Source organism: Epinephelus lanceolatus, chromosome 16 (genome assembly GCF_041903045.1).
Source record: "Epinephelus lanceolatus isolate andai-2023 chromosome 16, ASM4190304v1, whole genome shotgun sequence".
Classification (NCBI taxonomy): Eukaryota; Metazoa; Chordata; class Actinopteri; order Perciformes; family Serranidae; genus Epinephelus; species Epinephelus lanceolatus.
In genome coordinates this window covers 43,244,850-43,271,235 of record NC_135749.1, presented here as the reverse complement: position 1 = coordinate 43,271,235, position 26,386 = coordinate 43,244,850, and the positions used below count along the sequence as shown (strand labels likewise).

Genomic DNA, 26,386 nt, shown 5'->3' with positions numbered 1-26,386 from the left:
AGTAAGTAGGATTGGTCCGAGCACAGAACCTTGCGGAACTCCAAAACAAACTTTGGTACGTAAGGATGATTCATTATGAATGTCAACAAACTGAAAACGATCAGATAAATAAGATTTAAACCAGCTCAGTGCAGAACCTTTTAGGCCAATTAAGTGATCCAGTCTCTGCAGTAGAATTTGATGGTCAATTGTGTCAAACGCCGCACTAAGATCTAATAAAACAAGTACAGAGACAAGTCCTTTGTCTGAAGCAATCAGAAGGTCATTTGTAATTTTAACTAGTGCTGTCTCAGTGCTATGGTGCACTCTAAATCCTGACTGAAATTCCTCAAATAAATTATTATCATGGAGAAAATCACACAGCTGGTGTGCGACTACTTTTTCAAGGATCTTTGACATAAAGGGAAGATTAGATATTGGTCTATATTTGGCTAACACCTCTGGATCAAGGGTGGGCTTTTTTAGTAGAGGTTTAATTACAGCTACCTTAAAAGACTGTGGTACATAGCCTGTTAATAAGGATATATTGATCATATCTAATATATGAGTGTTAACTAAAGGAAAGACCTCCTTAATTAGCCTAGTTGGGATGGGGTCTAAGAGACACGTTGATGATTTAGATGAAGAAATCACTGCGGTCAATTCTTGAAGAGAAATTGGGGAGAAGCAATCTAAATATATATTAGGTTTTACAGCTGTGTTTGAGGTTAGATAGGTACTATCTGAGGGCAGGAGGTCATGAATTTTGCCTCTAATAGTTAGAATTTTGTCATTAAAAAAGCTCATAAAATCATTACTGCTAAGGGCTAAAGGAATACAAGGCTCAATAGAGCTTTGACTCTCAGTCAGCCTGGCTACAGTGCTGAAAAGAAACCTGGGGTTGTTCTTATTGTCTTCTATTAATGCTGAGTAATAGTTTGCTCTGGCATTGCGGAGGCCCCTCTTATAAGTTTTGAGACTGTCTGTCCAGATTAAACGAGATTCTTCCAGTTTGGTTAATCGCCAAATCCTTTCAAATTTTCGCGATATTTGTTTTAACTTACGGGTTTGAGAGTTATACCAAGGAGCGAACTTTCTTTGCTTTTTTAACTTCTTTTTAAGAGGAGCTACAGAGTCAAGTGTTGTTCGCAGCGAGCCTACGGCACTATCAACAAAATGATCAAAGTCAGTACAGGAAACCTCTGTTACTGAGGGACTTGGTATTGAATTTAACGACGGAGTAATCTTTTCCTTAAATTTTGCGACAGCGCTATCTGATAAACATCTAGTATAGTAACTGTTGCTGAGTGGCGTGTAATTGAGTAAAAAGAAATCAAAAGTAATCAGATAATGATCCGATAGCGAGGGATTCTGTGGAAAGACTTTTAGGTTATCAATTTTAATTCCATACGTCAGAACTAGATCAAGGGTATGGTTAAAACAATGAGTGGGTTCATGTACACCCTGACTGAAGCCAATGGAGTCTAATAATGAGATAAACGCGGTAGCCAGGGAGTCATTATCAACGTCGACACTGATGTTAAAATCGCCTACAATAATAACTTTATCTGATTTAAGAACTAAACTGGATAAAAACTCTGAAAATTCAGATACAAATTCAGAATACGGGCCAGGAGCACGGTACACTATAACAAATAAAAGTGGCTGCGAGTTTTTTCAGGTCGGATGTAAAAGACTAAGAACGAGGCTTTCAAATGAATTATAATCTAGTTTAGGTTTAGGGCTGATTAACAGACTAGAGTTAAAAATGGCTGCAACTCCCCCTCCTCGGCCGCTGCCTCGAGGAATGTGGGTATTATTATGACTGGGAGGAGTGGACTCATTAAGACTAACATAGATAGACTCAGTAACCTATGGTACACCAGAACTCTGGTTCAATTTTGTTAGGTAATTTAAATTAAGGAGAGACCAGAGTGTACTTAGATGGATAGTCTTTGATACTCAGTTTGAACCGGGAGATAATGACACCATATTCAAACATTGGGCAGTGAAAGGTATTAGGGCTGTGTGCACAGTAATGAACTACAGTCTTTTCAAACATTACAGGAAAAGTTTTCCCTCCATAATCGGGATTTGTTCAGGTACATTCAGTTTAGAGATTACTACAATAAGGAATTGAAGATGGAGGGCTCTCAAGAAATAAATCCTGTGACTAAAATTATGATGTATGCATATAGCTCAAACAGTAAATGTGTTAAAAAAAACAAAGATCCTCTTGAAGATCCTTCTGCCACAGGCACCTCTGAGGCAATTATATCTTTAGATGCTGAAAAGGCGTTTGACCGCGTGGAGTGGAAGTATCTTTTTTATACCCTACATAAATTCGGCTTTGGTTCCAAGTTCATTGCTTGGCTAAAACTTCTGTATTCATCCCCTCTAGCCTGTGTCAGGGCTAACAACACTCATTCAGGATATTTCTCTTTACAACGGTCGACACGCCAAGGTGGTCCTATAAGTCCTCCGTTGTTTGCTCTCTCTATAGAACCCCTTGCGATAGCACTTCGCTCCAACCCACATATCAAAGGCATAGTCAGATATGGACAGGAGCACAAATGATCTCTATATGCAGGTGATTTATTATTATATATATCTGATCTTGCTGTTTCTGTTCCAGCTGCCCTTGCTACTTTTACGTCATTCAGTTGCTTGTCAGGGTACAAACTTAATCTCAGTAAAAGTGAGTTGATGCCGCTCAATGCAGCTGCAAAGAGTTTCCCTTTACATCGTCTTTCATTCAAAATCACAAATGGTAGTTTTGTTTTTCTTGGTATACATGTCACTAATAGATTCGAAAACCTTTTCAAGGCCAACTTCAGTTCACTTCTAACCCGCACTAAGGAAGATTTACAACGCTGGTCTCTGCTACACCTCTCTTTAGCCGCAAGGATAAACTCTATTAAAATGAACACTCTCCCTAGATTTTTGCATCTCTTTCAGTGCCTGCCAATGTTTCTTACAAATACATTTTTTAAAAAGGTTGACAGCTTGATTCTATCCTTTATATGGGACAAAAAGACTCCTAGAATGCGTAAACAGTTCTTGCAGAGACCCAAGGAGGCTTAGCGCTACCAGATCTCAGATCGTAAAATTGGGCCGCTAACCTTAGGATCATTCAGTACTGGTTGCGGCATAAAGAATTGTCTCCATCCCCAATTTGGCTGGAAATGGAAGCTGCCTCATCTTCACCAGCATTGCTATCGCCCCTTGCTCATTCCCCCATTACAGGCCCCTTCTCCTCCTACACTAAAAATGTGTGTGTTAAAACAACATTGAAGATATGGAATCAATTTAGGAGACATTTTGGATTTCAGGCTTTCTCTGCTCCGGTAGCCTCCAACCCGGCTTTTCCACCATCCATAGCTGATAGTTCCTTTACAATATGGTCTAATCTTGGTATTAAGAGGTTTAAGGACCTTTATGTGGACAATATATTTGCTTCATTTGAGCAATTATCAATTGAATTTGGTCTCCCCAGGCACCATCGATTCAGGTACTTTCAAATCTGTAGCTATGTTCGCAGCTTAGATCCTCGATTTCCCACCCTTCCTGGCGAAACACAGTTTGATACCTTTCTTACTCCACTTCCTACTGTGAAAGGCTCCTTGACAATAATCTATAGACAAATTTGCTCTTTACAAACCACCTCACTAAACATTATTAAGTCCTCATGGGAGGAGGAGGAGCTGGGTGACGTAATATCTGACGAATTATGGGAAGGGGCACTTAAAAAGGTGCACACCTCTTTCATCTGTGCTAGGCATGGTCTCATCCAATGCAAACTCATTCATAGGGCTCATTGGACCAGGGTGAGACTGTCTAAAATTTACAAAGATGTGGACCCTAATTGTTCAAGATGTACCCAGTCCCCTGCAAATCACCTACATATGTTTTGGAGTTGCCCATCTCTGACTGGTTTTTGGAAAGAAATCTTTAACACACTGTCAGAAATAAGTGGCTTGCAGATTGAACCAGACCCCTTTATTGCATTGTTTGGGGTACCCTCAGCCACACTGCAACTCTCCAAAGCAAGTTAAGATGTAATTGCCTTTGTTACTCTATTAGCAAGACGATTCATTTTGCTTAGATGGAAATCTTCTGCAGCCCCCACTCATGCTTCTTGGATCAAGTCCATTTTAAACTGTATACAGTTGGAAAAAATAAGTTGTACATTGAAAGGGTCTACAGACAAATTTTGCACTACATGGGCCCCTTTTTTCTCATATGTTAAGAGGCTTGGTTTCCCTGCAGTTCCAGAGTGACGTTTATTTTTTTATAGTTCTATGTGTGTGTATATATACATACGTATGTATGTGTATATATGTATATTTTGTGTGTGTATATATACATACGTATGTATGTGTATATATGTATATTTTATTCATTATTTATTGTTTTCTCCCTGCTGGTTGGATGTGAGGATATGAAACATTTTAGTGAGAGACTTGTGGTGCGTCTACACGGCGAATAGTTTGATTATGAGGATTTCATTGTATTATCTGGTTGACCTGTAAGTAACTTAGTCAAGGTATACTGTTGATGTGTTTTTCTTTGTGTTTCTTTGTTTTATGATTATTTCTGTTGTTGTCTTTTACCTATGCATAACAATTTACAAGTGCAATGATATTGTTAATGTCCATTATGCCAAAAATTTAATTAAAAAAAAAAAAGTTAAAAAAAACCAACAACAACAAAACAGTAAATGTGTTAAGGTAATTTCTATGTTTTATGAAAGCATCAGAGAATGTGGAAGTACTGTAAAACTCGGAATATAAGTCGCACTGGCATATAAGTCGCAGTCTATTTTTTAAAGTCTCAAACAGGGAAAACAAGGTTTTATATTACTATTTGTTAATAAAAATGTTATACAAGTTATTCCTACACTGTTTACCATTATTTTTAATTTGAAACACATTCAAAACACAATAACCTCTTAAGCAGCTTTGGTTACTTTTCAGATTGCAATTTTCCAAACAACCTCTTCAGGAAATAAAATTACAGTATAACAACATCTGAGCCATAAAAATGAGTTTAAATTAATGTTAAACTTCTTTTTTCTTTTTTAAGAAGACAGCATTACAATACCTTATTACAGTGTGGGCTGTAACTATACATGCTTACTCAAATCCCAAAAACGAATGAGTTTAAATGGAAGTCTCGGACCTCCAGCCGCCCGCCTCCGCCTTGATTAAACGCTGAAAATAAAATAAAAGAGGGAGACAGGTTTTTCGTACTTTATCTTATTTTGTTTTATTTCTCCCTCTCCTCTCGCTAGAAGTGTCGTACCTCCCGCCTCCCAGCCCGGCCTGTTAAATAGCCTGTAACCACTGTGTGACACAAACTCAGTGCTTTGAATTAAATAATGTCGGGCTCGGTTCGGGTTCGGACAGAAATATGCTGCCCGTGCTGCACTCTAACACACACACACACAAACACACGGAAAACCGGACATCATCATCAGTTTATAAAAGACGCCCCGGGCGGGATGTGAAAAGTGGACATGTCCGGGCAAAAGAAGACGTTTGGTCAGCCTAACGTAGCGCCATCTTGTGGGTCAAATTACCTATGTCAGCATTTACCTTGGTCTATAGGTCGCACCGGTCTATAACCCGCACCCAACTTTTTAGATGAAAAAAAAAAGGGAAAAAAAGTGCGACTTATACACCAAGTTTTACGGTAATTCATCAATATATTTGAAATTAAAATGGGAAAATTAACTGACTGTGAACACTTCAACAGAAGTTTGGTATGATATGTGTGAATCTCTACGTACGTCCACAAACTCTCAGCAGCTCAGGGTGTTTAACTGGAAGAATTTAGTGCGTTTTTTTCATTACACCTAAGACTAACAGTAAAGCCTCTTCAGTGCACCAGCCCTGTTGGAGACAATGTGGTTGTAAAGAAGCGCACCACACACATTTTTTGGAGATGTGAAAAACTGAAGTCATTTTGGGATGATGTACATTCTGTCTTGGTCGATGTGCTTGGTTATGATATCCCGCTGTCATGCACCGTTTTGTATTTGGGTCATGTTTTGCCAGTTACTCTGAAGAAGGATCAATACTTGGTTACGACTCTCCTTACAGCGGCAAGAAAAACTATAACTAGGAGTTGGTTTAAACCTGACCCACCTAAGCGGGAACAGTGGTTTGGTCTGATACAGGAAATAAGGACAATGGAAAGACTGACTTTTATGTTAGGATTAAGGGAAGATTTGTTTGCAAAGAGATGGCAGAAATGGTCACCCTATCAAAAGACAATGTATGGACACTGGTCCTCAATATGTGGTCGCACCTAATTGTAAAGCAAATACTGTTAATGTTGTTTTTTTTCTGTCACCATTTGATTTTCCTACAGGCTTTGTTTCTTTATTGGTTTGTTTGTTTCTTTTACATTACTTCTTGATAAATAGATTAGTATCTCTGTCATTTTGATATTGGCAATGTGTAGTAGTTTATCTGCTTGAAATTGATTGTGTACAAAAATAAAGTTATATTTTAAAAAATGCATAAAGATTTAGAAGTAGATCATTAAAAACATTGACATTTAAAAAAAAAAAAACATAAATAAAATAAAAGAAGAGTAGAAGAAATCAGTTAAAAGCCAAATTAAAAAGGTGAGTTTGAGCCTCCTTTTAAAAACATCAATAGTCTCTGCAGTCCTGATGCTCTCTGGCAGGCTATTCCATAAGTGTGGGCCATAATGGCTGAATGCAGCCTCCCACTGGGCCGCCAGGACAGCGAGACTGGAGGACTGGAGTTGTGAAATGTGCTGTGCCTGGGCAGCAGCTACGGAGACGAAGCCCTTAATTAGCTGATCCTTCTTACGGAGCTCCAACTTATTTAGCTGGATATCTTCCCTTAATTGTGAGTACTTGAATTTACAATCCACACACTCAGCCATGATAGTCCAGTAATAAAACAGCATGATCGTTAAAAGGAAAACTTAAAACAGCCAGATAAAAGTGATCCCACGATTTAGCTAATGTTAGAGTTAACTGTTGTTGTGTTAACTAGCGCTAGCCGCAACAAAAGTCAACCGCTTCCAACGTTAAACTCCTCCATAAAGCAGTCCAGTCAGTCTCCATTCACATCATGGCAAAGATGTCGAGTCATGTGTTCATCTACCGCTTCATTTCCCTCTGTACTAACTGGGTGGTGCAAGACTTCATCCAACCACCCTCCAGGTCTCCACAGACTACTATTGCCCCTAGAAATTGGAAAAGGGAAAAACTTAGGGCTGCTTGATTAATCAAATTTTAATCTAGATTACGATTTGGGCTTTCAACGATTATGAAAACAAAATAATCGACATAAAACGATTATGCGCTTCTTGTCAGTTTATTCTTGTTGTCTTGTGTTGCAAATCCAACGCACCCGGAAGCCGTGCATGCGCAATACTGCCCATTGCCCTCCTCTGCTCTATTCACTCCACGAGCCAGTCAAGTAGGTGAAATCGAATAATGTGAGGGGCAGGTGATCGCTGAAGATTTCAAAAACAGCATGCAAAAAATGGCAGAGGGAGAGCGAGAGAGGTTGGTCTGTGTGTGTGTGTGTGTGTGTGTGTGTGTGTGTGTGTGTGCACATCAGGGCCGAACTCCGCCGTACAGAGAGCAGAGAATTGTAAACGCGCAACCATGTGGAGACAGAAATGACATGCTGTCATGTAAATAAGTCATGTGCGCTGCATAATTGTTTGCATAATCATTATCATCATCATTGCATAATTTTCACATGCATGAAACTTTTTTGTATGCTTGCAAAGCACAGCCTGCTGGGATGTTTCTATGTATCTACTGGCACCAGAAGGGCTTTTTAGGACTGTACAGTACATTTGTGCACAGTAATGAGCAGGTGAAATGTCTGTCTAGCTTACATATGAGGTGTCTCAAGATTTAGGAAAATACAATTTTATTGAACATAATAAAAGTAAAAAGTCACTTGACATGCTGCTGTTTTGTGCTATGACCTATTTAAGTGCTGGAAGTTGTTATTTACGTGACAACGCCTGAACGCAACACAAGCTCAGAACCAAATGACTACCATGCTGCACTGCGCTGCTGTGCCAGCAGCGTGTTTGTCTGTGCGTAACAACAGTCCTTTGGTTGGATGGTTATTTACATACTGTCCATGACAATAGCCATGTTTCTATCAGCCTGTTCAGATGCGCATCTAGAAGTATCGCATCGGAAAATTATGATGGAAACGCCAAAATTCGAATTAAAATCCCCTGATTCGCACAAACTAAAATATGCTTGCTTTAGCCAGGTTTTAGTTGATTCAAAAAAATGTTGATTCGCAAAACGGGGTATGAAAACAGTTATGTTCGAATTAAGTCTGACATAGCACACCTCTCTCCATGGTGATATCCACACTCTGGGTTGGGAAGGCGGTAATGCATTTACAAGCTGGTTGCCAGCCACCAGAAAACGTAGAAGAAGAAGAATGCGTGACTTGTTTTGTTTCCGGTTCTGCGGAACGCGCAAATTCGTAGTTTTCACCAAAGTCCGTACATTTAATGGAAACACACAGGATTTGTATTTCTTTTAATGTGCATTTCCCAATGATTCGAATCACTTTTGGATATCAGGCTGTAATGGACACCTAAACAACATGTGCTTGGTGTGTGTTGAAACCCTGTTTGCGCGCGTGCGTGCGTGTGTGTGTACGTGCTGTTTTTATACCCTCCCCACTCAGCTCTTATTGGCCAGCTGAGTTTGATAACACTATACTATTGGTGGAACTACCCATGTGCTTCGCTGAAAATCAGAAGATGATTTGTTAAATGCTAACTTATGCCAAGTTGTTGCCACAAAAAAATAAAATAAAAAAATACTACAAATGTCCGTCTAGCCGGAAATGCGGTGCCACGCCGGAGTACTTTAAGCCCTGCATACACCTGCAACCAAAACTGGATGTATGAAACCATAAACAAGAGATCATATCGAGATCATATTTCTCCTGTTTTAGCTTCTCTGCACTGGCTCTCTGTAAAATCCAGAATTGAATTTAAAATCCTACTGTTAACCTTTAAAGTTCTAAATGGTCAGGCTCCGTCATATCTTAGAGAGCTCACAGTGCCATATTATCCCACCAGAACACTGCGCTCTGAGAATGCAGGGTGACTCGTGGTCACTAAAGTCTCCAAAAGTAGATCAGGAGCCAGAGCCTTCAGCTATCAGGCTCCTCTCCTGTGGAATCATCTTCCTGTTGTGGTCCAGGAGGCAGACACCGTCTCCACATTTAAGACTAGACTTAAGACTTTCCTCTTTGATAAAGCTTATAGTTAGGGCTGGTTCAGGCTTGCCTTGTACCAGCCCCTAGTTAGGCTGACTTAGGCCTAGTCTGCCAGGGGACCTCCTATAATACACCGGCAACCTTCTCTCCTTCTCTCTCTCTCATGTCCTAATACTGCATCTTGCTTACTCAGCTGTACTGTATGTCACTAACTCGGCTTCTTCTCCGGAGCCTTTGTGCTCCACTGTCTCGCAGGTTAACTTATATCGCAGCGGTGCCTGGATAGTGTGATGTGTGTGGTTGTGCTGCTGCCGTGGTCCTGCCTGATGCCTCCTGCTGCTGCTTTTATCATTAGTCATACTTCTATTTATACTACTTATTATACACATATGATTGCTGAAGACTTGTGGCAGGAGCCACTGGCGGTGGATAAACAGTTAACAGCTGATAGCAGGAATTAGCAAGCAGCTAGTAGCAAGAGGGAAACGCAAACCTGACAGACACTGTAAAGATGAGCAACTGGGGAGACAAGGAATTGCACACCCTCCTTGCCCTTGTAAACGAAGAGGCCATTAACTGTCAGATGACGGGAACGGTGAGGAATGGGCAGACTTACGAGAGAATCACCGAAGGACTGACTAGCTGCAGCTTCCCTCCCACGTCACTGGCTACATCACACGCTGAGCTACGCGTTTTGTTACTTGCTCACACCCCAAAAGTAAACAAAAGTAGGTAGGCGGCACTTTGCTGCACTCCCCGACTTTGTTTTTATACTGCCAATGCTGAAAAAAGACTGTTGGGCCTTCCTGCAAATTTGCACAATTCCTATCTATAAAGGGCTATACACTCTTCATTCAGTCTATACCAGAATTGACTTTCATCATTTTCAGTAAAGACAGGTCAAGGATTAGGGACTCAGATATTGGAACAATAGATTTGAGTGATCGTGCCCCCATATATATCACTATCAATTTGGAGTACAGCCGAAGAAATACAACATGTAAGTTAAATTCAAGCCTTCTGAATGATCCTTCCTTTAAAAGACAAATGAGCAATGAAATACAAATGTACATTAAAGATAACGATAATGGAGAAGTCTCACCCCCTATGATATGGGATGCAGCAAAAGCTGTCTTAAGAGGCAAAATTATAGCTATAATCTCACCCAAAAAAAAAGCTATGTCAAAGAAAATTACTTGATTTGCAAAATCAGTTAAAGCTGCTGGAAGGTAGACATGCACAAGACCAAAACCCAGAGATACTCCAACAAATAAAGAAAATTCGAAATTAAATTAACATAATGTACACACAAGACATAGAGAAAATTATGCTATTCACTAAACAAAAATATTATGAGAACGGCTCAAAAATTACAAAACTACTGGCAAAGAAATTGTTAAACAACAAGCAGAGAACACAAAATACAAAATTTGAGACTCCCAAAAAGATACCATAGAATGCATACAGGATAAGATCCAAGCTGTCTTTGAATCATTCTATTGGCAACTTTACTCTAGAATGCCAGAGGATAAAGGAGACCAGATACACTCCTTTTTGGATGCCCTAGAATTACCAGTTATGACTGAGAACAGAATAAGGACTGAAATAACTACGAAAGAACTAAACGAGGCAATTAGTAGACTTAAAGCTTCCAAATCCCCAGGAAGTGACGGTTACACAGCCAAATGGTACAAAGCTTTTAGAAAGGAACTTATGCCTGTGCTACTGACCACTTGCAACTGGCCATAAAAAACTGAGATCCCTCCTACCTGGAAATAGGCTATTATTGCTCTTATACCTAAAGAAGGAAAAGACTGAATGTGGGTCATACAGACCGATTTCAATCCTTAATGTGGACTACCGTATATATACATCTATAATGGCTAAAAGGATGGAGGAATTTCTCCCCAGCTTAATTAAAAATGACCAGACAGGATTCATACACATGCGTCAAACATAGGATAACTCTGATGTTTGACGCAGAAGAACTCTGCATATTATGGATCACATACAACAGCAAAAGGAAAAAGCCATAATACTAAGTTAGACACGGAAAAAGCTTTTGATTTTGTAAGCTGGCAATATCTTCACAAGGTTCTACATAAATTTGGTTTTAGGGAACCAATAAATAGTATTAACGCTATCTATGACAACCCCACAGCCAAAATTAAAATTAATGGGCACTTATCAAAACCCATAATACTAGAAAGAGGAGTAAGACAAGGTTGTCTTCTTGTTTTTTTGGGCATGGTTACGGCCAACAGTAACCTGTACTGTGAAGCAATAAACGGTGGGTTGCCGAATAACTGCGTCATCATTCTACACGTCCTGGAGGACGATACAATAACATGACAACACAGCATCCAGTTGCTAATGGCTAACGTTACCCTACTGTAGCGTAGCCTATGAAACATTAACGTTATCTTCCTTGTGCCTTTCCACTTACTAGTAACGTTAACGCTACTATCTAACCTATCTAACTGTAACCTTATTCTAAAACTCATCAATCATCACTGACTCCGGTTGAGTTTAGAACTCCGGGGTTGCGTTTGACTGTCTTTGTTGTAACATTACACTCGCTCTCCTCTTCTGTGTATCTAACGTTACCTTGCCAACGGCTACGTCTATAATGAGGACGTAATGGAGGGAGGTGGAGTTGCAGGAGGAGGAGGATGGGACTTTGGAGGGAGGCGGGAGTTGTGGATTTTCAAATTTTTTCTAAGTGCTGTGTGAAATGCAAGAAAGGTAAGGGTTGCTTTAAGTTGGATCATCACAGCTTCATATTTCTTTAAACATCAATATGAGATAGTCGAGTGAGCCATGTGTCAAATTTAACTGTACTGAAGATGATAAATGAGACTGGTGTGTCATTACAAGCAAAAATGTATGGCTTTTTTTTTTTTTACTTGATTCAAACAAATTTTCACATTTAAGCCAATCCTACCCTCCACCATCTGTTGTAGGCTGACACAAAAAGCTGTTGCTTTGTGAAAGGTGAACAGCTTTGTTGTCCCATTTTGCACCACAAAGCAATGAGTTGTGTGGTGAAGCTATTCAACAGATTTTCAGTCAAATCCACCTCAGCGGCACACACATGTACTGTAGAGGCTGACTAGGACTGTCAATAACACCACAACAATTTAGCTAAAAATCAGAATAAAAATTTTCTTTGCTGTACCTCCTGCAGTGTTCCCACTGGTGTTGTGTTGTCACCAAGCACTCCCAGTGTGAATCTGAGCGTCTGCCACATTTTATTACAGAAGTGTCTGCAGCTCAGGACCTGAGAGATGGACAGACTGATGTCTTCTCCTGAAAAAGAGGTAGGACAAAAAGAGTCAACACACAGTGTAAAAATAAAAAAGACTTTTAAGGGCTCATTTATGCTCCCTTTACATACGAAAATGTATACGTCCGTTTCAAACGATGTTACCGTCACCGCCCACATACTTCCATGCGCCCTTTACGTTGGCATGGATGTTAACCAATATATCCACCAGGAGGCAGCCCAGCGGCAAAAGTTTATGACAACAACAAACTCAAAAACAAACATGGCGACTGTGAAGGAGATATTGATAATGTACCTCTTGCTTAAAAGACAAAAACAGAGGTAGCGTTGTAGGAGGCGGTGGTTGGTGAGGCCGTTAAATACATCGCGACTGGAGGACGGAGAACTCTTTTCTCTAGTACTGCCGATGAGAGAAATTGAATTGTTATTTCTTCTTCGTGTCTCACTAGAGCTACGTATCGGGTAGTGACAGCAACACTGCCCCCACGGTTCCCGGTGGTACTGCTCCGTTTGGCCCATATCCATAAGCTTTATGGAAACATGCAGAAATACGGACGAAATGAATGCAGGGCACGGACAGAAGGCTCCGTCCGGATTCGTATTTAACGTTGAGCATAAATGAGCCCTAAGGTGAGTTTTTTTGCTCCATTAATGCCAAGGTCTAGGGTTTCAGTGTCTGTTTGTTGTTTGGTTTGTATGTTTGTTCATAATCCTGTGTGGACCAAATTAAGTTTGAGGACTAATGCAGAAAAAGTACTCTTTTTTACTTAATATTAATGTTTATGTTTACACACCAGAAACCATACACGCTAATTCTATTTCTACTGTATACCTTGCCAGCGCCATTAAGGATAAGGTTGTTCCCCCTGTGATTTTTAAGGGTTGTAAAATTCTGCCTCTGATTCAAGGTTGTGTATGAATGCCTGGAAACAGTGCGTAGTGTTCATTGAATATACTTTTTGGTGAACAGTGAACTGAACTTATATTTTTGCAGCTAATGAACGTGAGCGTCATTCACCCTCACGACAATTAACAATGCTCGATTTAGGGCACCTGAGGATTTATGCCACCTGTCATGCAGGTGTTGTGTTGAAGACTGTTTCCCGCCCCAATGAATTTCCCCCTACCATAAACTGAACTAAACCTTTTCCTTTACCAAACCACGAAGGGGGCAGTACGCATATTAACCTAACAGGAGGAAAAACACTATTTGACAGGGGAACAGGCTTTGCCAACAAAGGCATGGCTGATGCAACTGTCAATTCAGACAACGCAGCCTCCGGTACGGCTGGAGACGGTTCATATATTCGAAGGAGTTATGTAAACAAAACAGATTTCAAAACAAAAATTTGCACCTTTTTCATCTGTGAGTGAATGATGATCACAAGATTTTTTTTTAAGGAGAAAGGGATAAATGAACGTATACTAGTTCATTTTTGTGGAAAGTGACCTAAGTCTAAAATTCAGTGTGAACTATGAATGTGAACTAGTTTCTGTGAACTGCACTTTGAGCTAGCTCTCATGAAGCGTGAACATGCACAACAGTGCTCTGAGTATTATAAACCATACAGGTACTGCTCCTAGCCGCTGATTCAGGTATGTGGACGACACCTGGGTCAAAATCAAAACTGAGGAAGTGGAAACCTTCATGGAACACATTAATGCAGTGGACCCTAACATTAAATTCACACGGGAGGATGTCAGAGGAGACTGTCTACCCTTCTTAGACTGTGCAGTACACATTGAAGAGGATAGAAACATTAACATTGTGGTGTACAGAAAACCTACACACGGACCAATACCTGCTGTTTGACTCTCACCACCCACTGGAGCCAAGTTGGAAGTTATCGGGACACTGAATCATCGGGCCGAAAACGTGCCCACAAGGACAGAGGGGAAGGTAAAGGAACAGAAACACATCAGGGAAGCACTTCAAACCTGTGGCTACCCCAACTGGGCCTTTGTGAAAACCTCTACAAGACCCAGAGCAGACAGAGAGGAATGGACACAAAAACAAAAACACTGTAATTCCTTATGTTGCAGTAGTGTCTGAGAAACTCAGGAGGATTTTCAACAAACACCACATCCCGGTGCACTTCAAACCCAGTAACACACTGTGACAGAAACTTGTCCACCCCAAGGACAAAACACCCAGACAAAAGCAGAGCAATGTAGTGTATGCAGTTGAGTGCAGCCAGGAATGCACAGATTTATACATTGGGGAAACAAAACAATCACTCCACAAGCGCATGGCACAGCACAGGGGAGCCAGCTCCTCGGGTCAAGACTCAGCTGTCCACTTACATCTACAGGAGAAGGGACAGCAATGTGCACATCTTGGCCAGGGAAGAAAGGTGGTTTGAGAGAGGAGTAAAAGAAGCCATCTACGTCAAGCTGGAACTACCATCGTTAAACAGAGGGGGTGGCTTACGACGCCACTTATCACCCACCTACAATGCAGTTTTGGGATCCCTCCCCAGACGACTTCACACCCATTCACCCCTGGTCCCACCTGACCCTAACGACTCACACGGCGGCTAGGTGGGCCAACGACTCACACTGTGACCTTAACGACCCCGAAACTAAGAGCTCACATGTGACCCTAATGACTCTGCAGGGGTTCACACCCACAAAGGGTTTAAAGCCTGCAACTCTGTACCAGTCACTTAGAACTGAAGAAGCTTCTTGGATGAGAGGCGAAACGTCTTCAAGAAACGCAAGCAAGTCCAGTGGCCTACGATATACCACTTACGATTACCATGACCTGGATGACTGAGAATCTCCACCAACAAATTATAAACCATTGTTCAGTTATTATGAGATTTTTTTTTTTTTTTTTTTTTTACATACATCCCTTTCCATATCTGATATCATTGTTGTTATGCTTTTGAACTAGAATTAGTGAGGCTGAACCCTTATGAGTACAACCCTCTTTTAAGTGTACAGTATTATCACTGACATGCCTTTGTATGTATGTTACTGAGGGTGATCCCTTGTGAGCCCTATTAAGATTTCCCACCTTTGAATATTTAGGCTTAATTTTATTCCTACTGTCATGTCCTTTTGTTAGTTATCATGAGTTAAACTCTTCTCTCTGAGTCTGTCCACACTATTGTATATATTGTTTCTTGTCTTTTTTTTGTCATATTTTCTTTAAATTTCATGCCATGTTTTTCTTCAAGAAACGCAAGCAAGTCAAGCTGCCTACGATATCTACCTTATTTTCAAACACGGAAGTAAATAGTGATCAATTTCCCGTTTTTTTGTGCGTGACTTCCAGTCAGCCGCTTTCCGTCATGCTTTCCCTTACCGGAGCTAACAGTGCAAGCTAATTTTTTTCCATTTTCAGTTTATGTTAGTCAATCAGTTAGTTAGTTAGTCTGTGTATTTTATATAGATAACTGTGCCCACGTTTCCGTTATAACGTAAATTTATTCCCCCTAAATGCGAATAAATTGCATGTCAATCATAAACTATGAACCAAAAAAGCACAATCTATCCCAAGTGAGACAAACTGCTTGATCCCCATCTCCAGTGTATCAGCAGAGAACCTGCAGAACCGAATCAGCGAAAAAACACACCGGGTTACACAGCCTCTCTACCTGAGCAGCTTCAGCTGCGGCTTGCACCCTCGACACACAGACGGTGCTTCTGCATGCCAGCCAAACGTGTGCGCAACTGTGAGAAATAAATATGTGAGGTGTACGCTGCTTTTCTATATTTTTTTTCCTTTTCTTTCTTTCTTTCTGTCAGCGACATACACTCCTAACACAGGACGGGTTGCTTTAATTGACTGAGTTGTTAGCCATAGTGATGCACGGATCGGCTCTGATAGCACCCGAATCAGCATGTACGAATCAACCATCCAGCCGTTACAACATGATTGAGCTAGCAAAGCAGTTTTGTGTTGCTATGTGTGGTATTTATTCAGTTTTGGGAAATCACAATGCCTAGAAAGCATCAGTGGCTGCAGCTGACAGGGACAGCTAACGTAACACTAGCAGCAAAGCTAACATCAGGACGTCATCTGTTAAAAGCCTCCCGTTGTCGGATACGACATGAAACTACTCCAGTTAGCTCAATCATGTTGTAACTAAGACATCCGCTGGAAAAAATATTTTTTTCACGGACCGTTTATTGAGTTATTACAGACACCGCTAACGGCTAACGGCTAATGGCTAACAGCTAACGGTTAGCCCAGCTAATCTACAATAACCATGTTAATTACTAAACGTGCACACAGAAATAGTAAAGTTTGTTCAATCATTGTGTTTATAGACTTTACAAACGTCAGATTAGTCTAAACGGTGATACAGTGACGTGAAAAATGTGACATATATAAACTCAGCAAGGTAAACAACAAGGCAATTCCCATTTACACAGTGGTAAGAGTGCTGGACTGGAAGTGTCGCAGAAAAAAACAGAAGCTGGCTGCGTTCTGTTTTGCCTCCGTGTTTCTGTGAAAAATAAGGTGGATAGCACTTACGATTACCATGACCTGGATGACCTGAATCTCCACAAACAAATTATAAACCACTGTTCAGTTATTATGAGATTTTTTTATTTTTTACATACATCCCTTTCCATATCTGATATCATTGTTGTTATGCTTTTGAACTAGTATTAGTGAGGCTGAACCCTTATGAGTACAACCCTCTTTTAAATGTACAGTATTATCATTGACATGCCTTTGTATGTATGTTACTGAGGGTGATCCCTTGTGAGCCCTATTAAGATTTCCTGCCTTTGAATATTTAGGCTTAACTTTATTCCTACTGTCATGTCCTTTTGTTAGTTATCATGAGTTAAACTCTTCTCTCTGAGTCTGTCCACACTATTGTATATATTGTTTCTTGTCTTTTTTTGTTATGTTTTCTTTAAATTTCATGCCATATTTTTTATTTTCTGACATTCAATGTGCAGGTTTGTCACAGTATATAATATTTTTTCTCCTATTTCACTGTTTTTGTTTACAATTTCTTTCAAGTGTTTTTTCAAGTGGCTTATACCAATATATCAGACCTGTGTCACATGATCTCTGCATGAGTTTTTAAATTGCACACCTGTTCCTAGTGCATTTTTTGGCTGCTGCCTGTACTCTGGACTTTTACACTGCATAAGCTGGACAGTCATTGCTTTTTATCCTTATGTGACTATTTGTCTGTCTTTGAAGAGCACTTGATTTGTGCAGCATCAACTGTGCATTCATTCTATAATAATAGTAGTAATAATTAAAGCTGCAAGCAGCTGTGATCGGGCCCTCGCTCTCCTGCGCCACCGCGGGGGGCCAGCAGCATGCATCACTGAAGCGGTTATGTGAAAACTCAGAGTAAGTTAACCCTGACGTGGTGTGACATTTCATCTTCCTACTCCAAAAAAAAAACCCCTATGGGAAGGGTTTTTTGAAAATTTCAAGGGGGCGCTATAGAGGCATTTTGTCCCCCCCCCATGGGCGACGCCCCTATCAGATATAAGAGCTCGCCATTCTTGATCTGTGTATCAATTTCATGAGGATATTAGGTCGTTGAAGCCATCAAAAAGCCAAACGTATTTGGTGGTGAGGGCGGCGCCATAGCGGCCACACCCCTTGACATAGAGAAAAGCTTTTAATAACTTTTGATCAGCATGGTCTCAGGGGCTGAGGCTGTCGAGCAACCAGGGGCTGCAGGGAGACCCAGAGCAGGCATGGATTGGTGGTGTAAATGTGGGGCTTACTGGCCACTTTATTAGGTACACCTGTGCAATCTAATACAATCCAATACAACAGCTCTGCCACACATTCTATGTTTACAAAGCTTTTACATTTTCAGCTTTTGTCAGAAAGGTGATTATTCTACTTTATTATTGAGGTTGTAGTGGGTGGTGTTGGTGTACTGGCGTGCAATATATTTAAAAGTGTTCCTAATATTTTGTCCCCCTCAATTAGACAAAATTAGGAGGCCACCCCAGTACACCACCACCATTCACTATGACCTCAATAATAAACAAAGTTGAATCACCGCTTTCTAGACGATGTCAACAATAACCGAAAATGTATAAGCTTCAGGGACAAAACCATGGTATAGTCGTTCTACTGGACTGCATTAGATTACACAGGTGTACACAAAGTGACCAGTGACTGTATGTTACATACATACCGTATTTCCTCAAATAGTAGCCGGGGCTACTATTAACAAAAAATTAGTTTGGGACCAGGCTACGAATAGGGGCAGGCTACTATTTGAAGGAGGCTTTTAATAAAAGAAAAAAAAAATCACAGCCAAATTTGAAAATACAAATACTGTATTTTTTTTTTTTTAATTTAAACAGCAGAAATATGTATGTAAACTTTTCTTTACAGTAAAAATGTATATTTTCTATATAGTATTACAAATAAAGTACTGTATTATTTACAGTAACAAACTTTACTTTCTCTAGATGGCATTGCTCTGGCCTCTAGCACTACCGTAAGAAACCTCGGAGTAACATTTGATCAAGATTTGTCTTTTAATTCTCATTTAAAACAAACCTCACAGACTGCATTTTTTCTTCTGCGTAATACTGCGAAAATTAGGCCTATCCTGACCCGAAAAGATGCAGAAAAATTGGTCCACACTTTTGTTACCTCAAGGCTGGATTACTGTAACTCTCTATTATCAGGTAGCTCTAGTAAGTCCTTAAAAACTCTCCAGCTAATTCAGAATGCAGCAGCACGTGTACTAACAGGAACTAAGAAACAAGATCATATTTCTCCTGTTTTAGCTTCTCTGCACTGGCTCCCTGAAAAATCCAGAATTGAATTTAAAATCCTACTGTTAACTTATCAAGCTCTAAATGGTCAAGCTCCGTCATATCTTAGAGAGCTCATAGTGCCATATTTTCCCACCAGAACACTGCGCTCTGAGAATGCAGGGTTACTCGTGGTCCCTAAAGTCTCCAAAAGTAGATCAGGAGCCAGAGCCTTCAGCTATCAGGCTCCTCTCCTGTGGAATCATCTTCCTGTTGCGGTCCGGGAGGCAGACACCGTCTCCACATTTAAGACTAGACTTAAGACTTTCCTCTTTTAGTTAGGGCTGGCTCAGGCTTGCCTTGTACCAGCCCCTAGTTAGGCTGACTTAGGCCTAGTCTGCCGGAGGACCCCCTATAATACACCGGGCACCTTCTCTCCTTCTCTCTCTCTCTCTCTCTCTCTCTCGTCCTATTACTGCATCTTGCGAACTCGGCCATTCTGGATGTCACTAACTCTGCTTCTTCTCCGGAGCCTTTGTGCTCCACTGTCTCTCAGGTTAACTCATATTGCAGCAGTGCCTGGATAGCGTGACGTGTGTGGTTGTGCTGCTGCCGTGGTCCTGCCAGATGCCTCCTGCTGCTGCTGTTATCATTAGTCATACTTCTACTGTTTTTATACACATGATTATTGTCACACATGTATACTAGCAGATGTTAATATATTATTATTAATTATAATATTATTGCTTTCATTAATGTTGTTGTAAGCTACTGTCATTACCATCTCTCTCTGTCTCTGTCTCATTGTGTCATACGGATTACTGTTAATTTATTATGTTGATCTGTTCTGTACGACATCTATTGCACGTCTGTCCGTCCTGGAAGAGGGATCCCTCCTCAGTTGCTCTTCCTGAGGTTTCTACCGTTTTTTGCCCCGTTAAAGGTTTTTTTTGGGGGACTTTTTCCTTATCCGCTGTGAGGGTCCAAAGGACAGTGGGATGTCGTATGCTGTAAAGCCCTGTGAGGCAAATTGTGATTTGTGATATTGGGCTTTATAAATAAAATTGATTGATTGATTGATTGATTCATTCATTTAACAGTAAAAATAGTTTTTGGTGTTTTTGTAAATCACTACTATTTACTACACCACAGTGTACAAGTTGTCCTGCCTTGAAACAGTGAATCATCTCATCCTCTGTCCCATCTGCAGCCACCGTGATGCCACACACCTTACAAGACAACATGCCACAAATTAATTTGGCGCTATGTTGCCATTTGGCCCTGTCCACATAGAACACTGCCGAAATATCAAATTTTTCGCCAGACCAAACGCGTGTGCCAAATTTGGTGAGTTTTTGAATTTGGGAAAGGGGCGAAATTGGGGATTAAATGTTCGTAAGAATAATAATAACAATAATAATAATAAATAATAATAAACAGCGCAATTACAATAGGGTCCTCACGGACGACTTCGTCGTTGCTCGGGCCCTAAAAATAATAACTTGGATTTACGTAGTGCCTTTCAAGGTAACCAAGGCCACTTTACAGACTAAGATAACAAAAAAACAAAACAAAACAAAAAAAAATGGTTTGTTTCTTTTGTTTGTTTGTTTGTTTTTTTTAAATGTCCAGAGATGGAGCTTTGTGGATCTCTGCTGGGAGAAAGTTCCAGAGGGTGGGGCTGCCACACTGAAGGCTCTGTGTTCAAAAGTTTGCAGGCTGGTGTGGGGGGTGCAGAGCAGGCCTGTGTCCATGCACCTTAGGTTCCAGGATGGGATATAGGGGTAGAAGAGGTCAGGCAGGTATTGAGGGGCAAGACCATGGAGAGATGTGTAAGTTGAGGAGAGTTTCTAGTGAAAGTGGGATTGGACAGGAGGCCAGCGAAGTTAGATGAGGGTGGGGGTGATCTGCTGCCCGGGCATGGTAAGGGTGAGAGCCTGTCCAGGCCCTTGTTGATACCCCGGAAAGGGCTTCATTGCTGAAGTCCAGACGGGAGGTGATGAGGGCATGAATGAGTGGCTCTACCACAGAATCAGAGAGTGGTGACCACAGTCTGGAAATATTTTGCAGGAGGAAGAAGGCAGCTTAAAAGATGGTTTTGATGTGAGACTGGAAAGACTAAGAACTGATCTCCTGTCCAGTCACTGCAGTCCCTCACAACTCATCTCTCTCAATTTAGTTAAAGTTGCACCCTGTCTTCTTTGCCTGCAACACTGTTTTTCACATTCACACAGCTCTGCACATTCTTTCACTCTGACAAATGGTCTTCCTCACCAGATAAAGTGAGCAGAGATGAGAGTCACTCACCCTGCATCTTGTGAGAGCAAAGGGCGAATCTCAGAGCGTCAGTCCCACACTGAGGGATCCCTATGGGGAAGTCTTTCCTCTGTGGGGAAGCAGATGGAACTGTCAGATAAGAGAAGAAGTAATGAGTGTGCTCAGTCAGTCAGAAAGAAACAGATTGGAGAGAGGGGAGCTGACCTGTGCTTCCATGGCAACCAGCTGCTCCCTCGGGTCAAGGTTTCCCTCACTCACTTTGTTTTGAAGTCTCTACGTGGAAACAAACAATAAAATGTCTTTTGAGGGAATCAGAACAGACATCTGTCTCACTGGGCTGTTCCCTACTTACAGTACATCAGCTATACTGTCACATCACTACAGAAAAACAGTTCTCTGACAGTTTTATTCAGCTGTGGCTCAGAAGACAGAGCAGGTGGTTCGAGCCCTGGCTCCTCCAGTCTGCATGTCTACTGAACCCCAAATTGCTCCCGGTTGCTGTTCTATCGGTGTGTGAGAGTGTTAAAAAAGTAGCAGGTGGCACCTTGTATGGTAGCCTCAGACACCAGTGTATGAATGTGTGTGTGAATGGGTGAATGGGACACGTAGTGTAAAAAAATGCTTTGAGTGGTTGGAAGACTAGAAAGGTGCTATACAAGTGCAGGTCCAAGCGCAGGTCCATTCTCACATCCAGAATATATGATACCATCACTTTTCATAATCCCCTGTTGACTATGGAAGTCATGAATTTTCTGGAAATTTTTATGCAAATCTCAGAACCTAACAAAAGCAGCTTCTGTCTGGCTTAGCTGTAGTGGACAGAATTGTAGCAGCAGCAGAATTGCTCAGTTAGAATGGATACAGTGCATTAACTGGTTTTGTAACTATCTCTCAGACAGAATTCAGGCCGCCCTCTCCAACAGCTTCAAATCAAGTCCCCTTGAAATTAGTATAGGTGTTTTACAAGGGCTAATTCCTAGTCCTCTTTATTCAACATCATCTCTGGCACCCCCCATTTGTACATTTTTATGGGGATAACACTGTTTTATACGCTAACGGATCTTCTCTTTATCAGGCCATGGTAAATCTACATTCTGCTTTTGATACATTTCAGATCTCTCTCATCAAACATAAGCTTGTTTTAAATTCTGGCAAAACTAAATGCATGCTGTTCTCTAGGTCACCCTAAGACTGTCCAGCCTACTCCCATATCAAAACCCTTCAGAGTTCTGCATCTGAAGTCACTGAATGTTTTATATATTTGGAACTCTGGCTGGATACCAGACTCACTTTTAAGGGAGCCGCAATGTATGTTGTTCAATTATAAGGCTCTGCTGCAAAAGCTGAGTAGTAAGCTCTGCTTTCTGGTTGCACTTACAATGACAAGTCTAAGGATATCTTGACATAAGCTGTACCTCATGTTTACACTGATTTAATTCCATGATTAAAACATCTACCACCACAGTTTTTTTTTTCTCCTACTGTCATTAAATGGATAAAATCATCTTACAGACAGAAAACAATGTGCTTGCATGGATCAGATTACCTCAAAAGTGGCTGACAATCATATTGGTGTACCTCAAGGTTTAACTTTGGGTCCTCTGTTATTAAGTTTGTTTATTAATGACCTACCTAAAGCTTGTCCACCTACTGTAACTTGTCAGATGTATGCAGACAACGCGGTCATATATTTACATGCAAAAAAACAAGAAGCAAGCAGCAGAAGAGCTATCTGCTTCAGTGGTCAACATTTCTAATTGGTTAACAAGCTCTTGTTTACATCTGAATGTCGGTAAAACTGTATGTATGTTTTTCTCAAAGTCTGTGAATAGATATTCAGATCCAGACATTACAGTAGCAAGGAAAAGATTGTACTGGTAGTACATGAGTTTAAATATTTAGGCATAGTGTTAGGTTCACAGCTTACATTCAAAACACAAGTCAAAAAAGTTGGGAACAGACTCAAATTCACTTTGGGTCAAGATCAGGAGCAACCTTACGACAAAGGCCTCAAAGTTGTACTTCAATGCAATGAATTTTTCATACAAGAACCACTGTCTGACCAGCTGGACTCAGACACGCAAAACTACCCTAAAACCAGTACAAACAGGAAACAAAAGTTGGAAAGACAGTCAGCCTTTTCCAATCGAGCAACACACACCTGGAACACTGTACCCATAGAACTCAGGAACATCACAGCTCTTAAGTCATTCTCCAAATTAATCAAACAGTGGTTACTTGACAATCAAACATGTTGTCATGATCTGAATTAGTGGTTATGTTCTCATTTCATTACTGTATGTTAGGGCTTATGTGCTTTTGTAGAGTACGTTTCCCTAAATGTGCTTTGGTTTTATGGTTATGTCACTGTCTTGCTAATTATGCTTGTGTTCTGTTGTCCTAGCTAATGTGCATTGTTTTTTGCTCTTGTGTGTTTGTTTGTGGCTATATGCTTTAGTCTATGTTGTGTTTTATGTTGTACTTTTGTATAGTACATTCTTAATGTTTTAGGTTATATGGTAAGGTCATTGTTTTATTAATAGTGCTTATGTCTTGTTGTTTTTGCCTATGTGCCTTGTAATGTGCTTTTGTCTATGGTTATATGCTTGCTCTGTACTCATATGCCCTTCTATGGACATACCATCAATCCGTTTTTATCTGTGCTTATGTGTTTCTGTGCTTTTGTATGTTATTTTGTCTTTTTCTTATATACACTTACACCATCAAACTGCCAGGGACTACAGATGAAAATTAGCCTGTATGGCTAAATCTGGCACATTTACGTGACTTGGGTGGTCATGTTCATTAATGTGAACTGTCCCTTTCTAAATAAAATAAACAGAAACATAAACAATTAGATTTTCTACTTTTTGAGCTGGACCATTGATGAGGAGTGCTATTGTAATATCTAAACTGGTTATTTATGGCACCACACTATCGGAGTGCAGAGCGCACTCTGGACACAGATGGCGCAGCAGAATGCTGGGCACATTAAAAGTGAAACTTAACCTTTCATTCTGCTTGGTCTTAATGTTTGCATTCATATGCAGCAGCTGTTCCTCTCATTCATTGATCTGATAAGCTGCAAATGGTTCAACAGATCAATTATGCAACCCCTGTCACAAACTGGACAGAGACTGATACAAAGGGACAACACAGGCATTTAAAGGAAAACACACATACACAAAAGTCTGTTGTCGCTGTTTCCTAAAATGATGAAATCCAGCTGACTCCAGCTGACATGGTATCTGCTGACTCAGATACCATGTTGCTCGGTTAAGGAGTACCCGCCCGGACACTCTAATACTAAAGCGAGCGCGCCCACAAGGAGGCAGGGATCATTTCAATGGTCAACAGTAAATCTGGCATTCTATTGGTTGGGGGATTTTGACAGGGTTGTTACACAAAAAAATCCAAGCGCAGGGCAGAAATCTGAGAGCAGAAATTCCGCAAGCGCACAGAAACAGTTTGAGCGCGAGGAGAAAAGCCGAAGCTCGAGCAGGAAATCTGCGCAAGCAATATTGTATCTGAGTGCAAGCACACAGTTTGAGCAGAAACAAAGTAGATCCAAGCGCAAGCAGAGGCTATTTGAGTGCGAGGGCAGGGTTTTTGAGCATGAAATCAATAAATAATGCTCTCAAACTGATAGACCACTCTCTTGAATAAAGATAGGGATAAAACTTCATATATATCTGTACTTAAAATTGTTGTTACTAGTTTCTATTATTAAGAGGAAAAGTGTTTTTTTGTGTGTTAGTGTAAATGTGTCTCACTGATATTTGATATAACTATGGCTTTGCCTTGAGCAGACAGTGTTTTGTTAGCAGTGCTATTGCTAATTGATATTGATGAGGGCCACACCAGCATCTACATTTTCAGGTAAGTTTGAAGCTGTTTAAAGGGATAGTTCAGATTTTTTGAAGTGAGGTTGTATTGGGTACTTATCCATAGGTGTCAGTCCACACCCCCAGGTGGAAGAAGAAGGCTGGAGTCTGACATGAAAGCTAAGCAATCTACTGCTGTGAAGGGTCAGCAACAAAACATATTTTAGCCACCTAAAAACCTTTAAGTATAAGCTATATTTAGAATATTTTCACTGCTTTACCTTGTCAGACAGTGATTTCCAATGGGAAAATGAAATCACACATCACTCTCTTCAAAGCCAGACTCCACTGACAACTAGTATTGCCACATAATGGTTGTATGCCTCCGCCTACCAGTCAAGTCTCTCTTGCAGTTTACATCCATGTCCAAGAAAACACGGTTGCTTCACATGTATTTTCCCACGACAGCACAGAAGATCTATAAAATCAGCATAGTTTCAAGATTAAAGTCACCAATTCAGTTTCTGACCAAATGTCTCCCCGTCTGTTCCTTAGATGTAATGATAAGTAATAGCCAGAAAAGTGTTTTGTGCAGAATATTATGATGTCACAGTTATGTTGACTGTTGACCTTTTGGCTATAAAATGTCATCACTTCATCATTTTATCCTTTTAGACATTTTTGTGAAATTTTGTCAAAATCAGTGTAAGAATTCTTGAGTTATGGCCAAAAACATGTTTTGTGAGGTCACACTGTCCTTGACCTTTGAACACCAAATTCTTATCACTTTATTATTTAGTCCAAGTGGACATTTGTGTCAAATTTGAAGAAATTCCCTCAATGTGTTCTTGAGATATTGCATTCACAAGAATGAGACAGACTTGGGGTACGTCCCAAGTCCCTTAAAATTACTGCTAACCACCTAACCTAGCCACCTTACCTAACTGTTTAGTCCCTCCCACTTAGGAAAACATGCAAGGAGTCAGGAGTTAGGAGTGAGGAGCGAGGATTGCTGATTAAGAGACATGAGACGGCCTTACTCTGAAGCTTCATGTAAA

At 40.6% G+C, this 26,386-nt stretch overlaps 1 protein-coding gene across 1 annotated transcript in view; it reads right to left on the bottom strand.

The window, feature by feature from the left end:
• vars2 (valyl-tRNA synthetase 2, mitochondrial) overlaps positions 1–26,386 on the bottom strand; it is a 110,695-nt gene that overhangs the window by 26,019 nt on the left and 58,290 nt on the right. The window contains exons 22-24 of the mRNA XM_078176127.1: positions 21,709–21,777; positions 21,535–21,613; positions 12,412–12,542 (exon numbers count right to left, since the gene is read on the bottom strand). Coding sequence (XP_078032253.1) covers positions 12,412–12,542; positions 21,535–21,613; positions 21,709–21,777 — 279 coding nt within the window. The remainder of the gene's footprint in view (positions 1–12,411; positions 12,543–21,534; positions 21,614–21,708; positions 21,778–26,386) is intronic.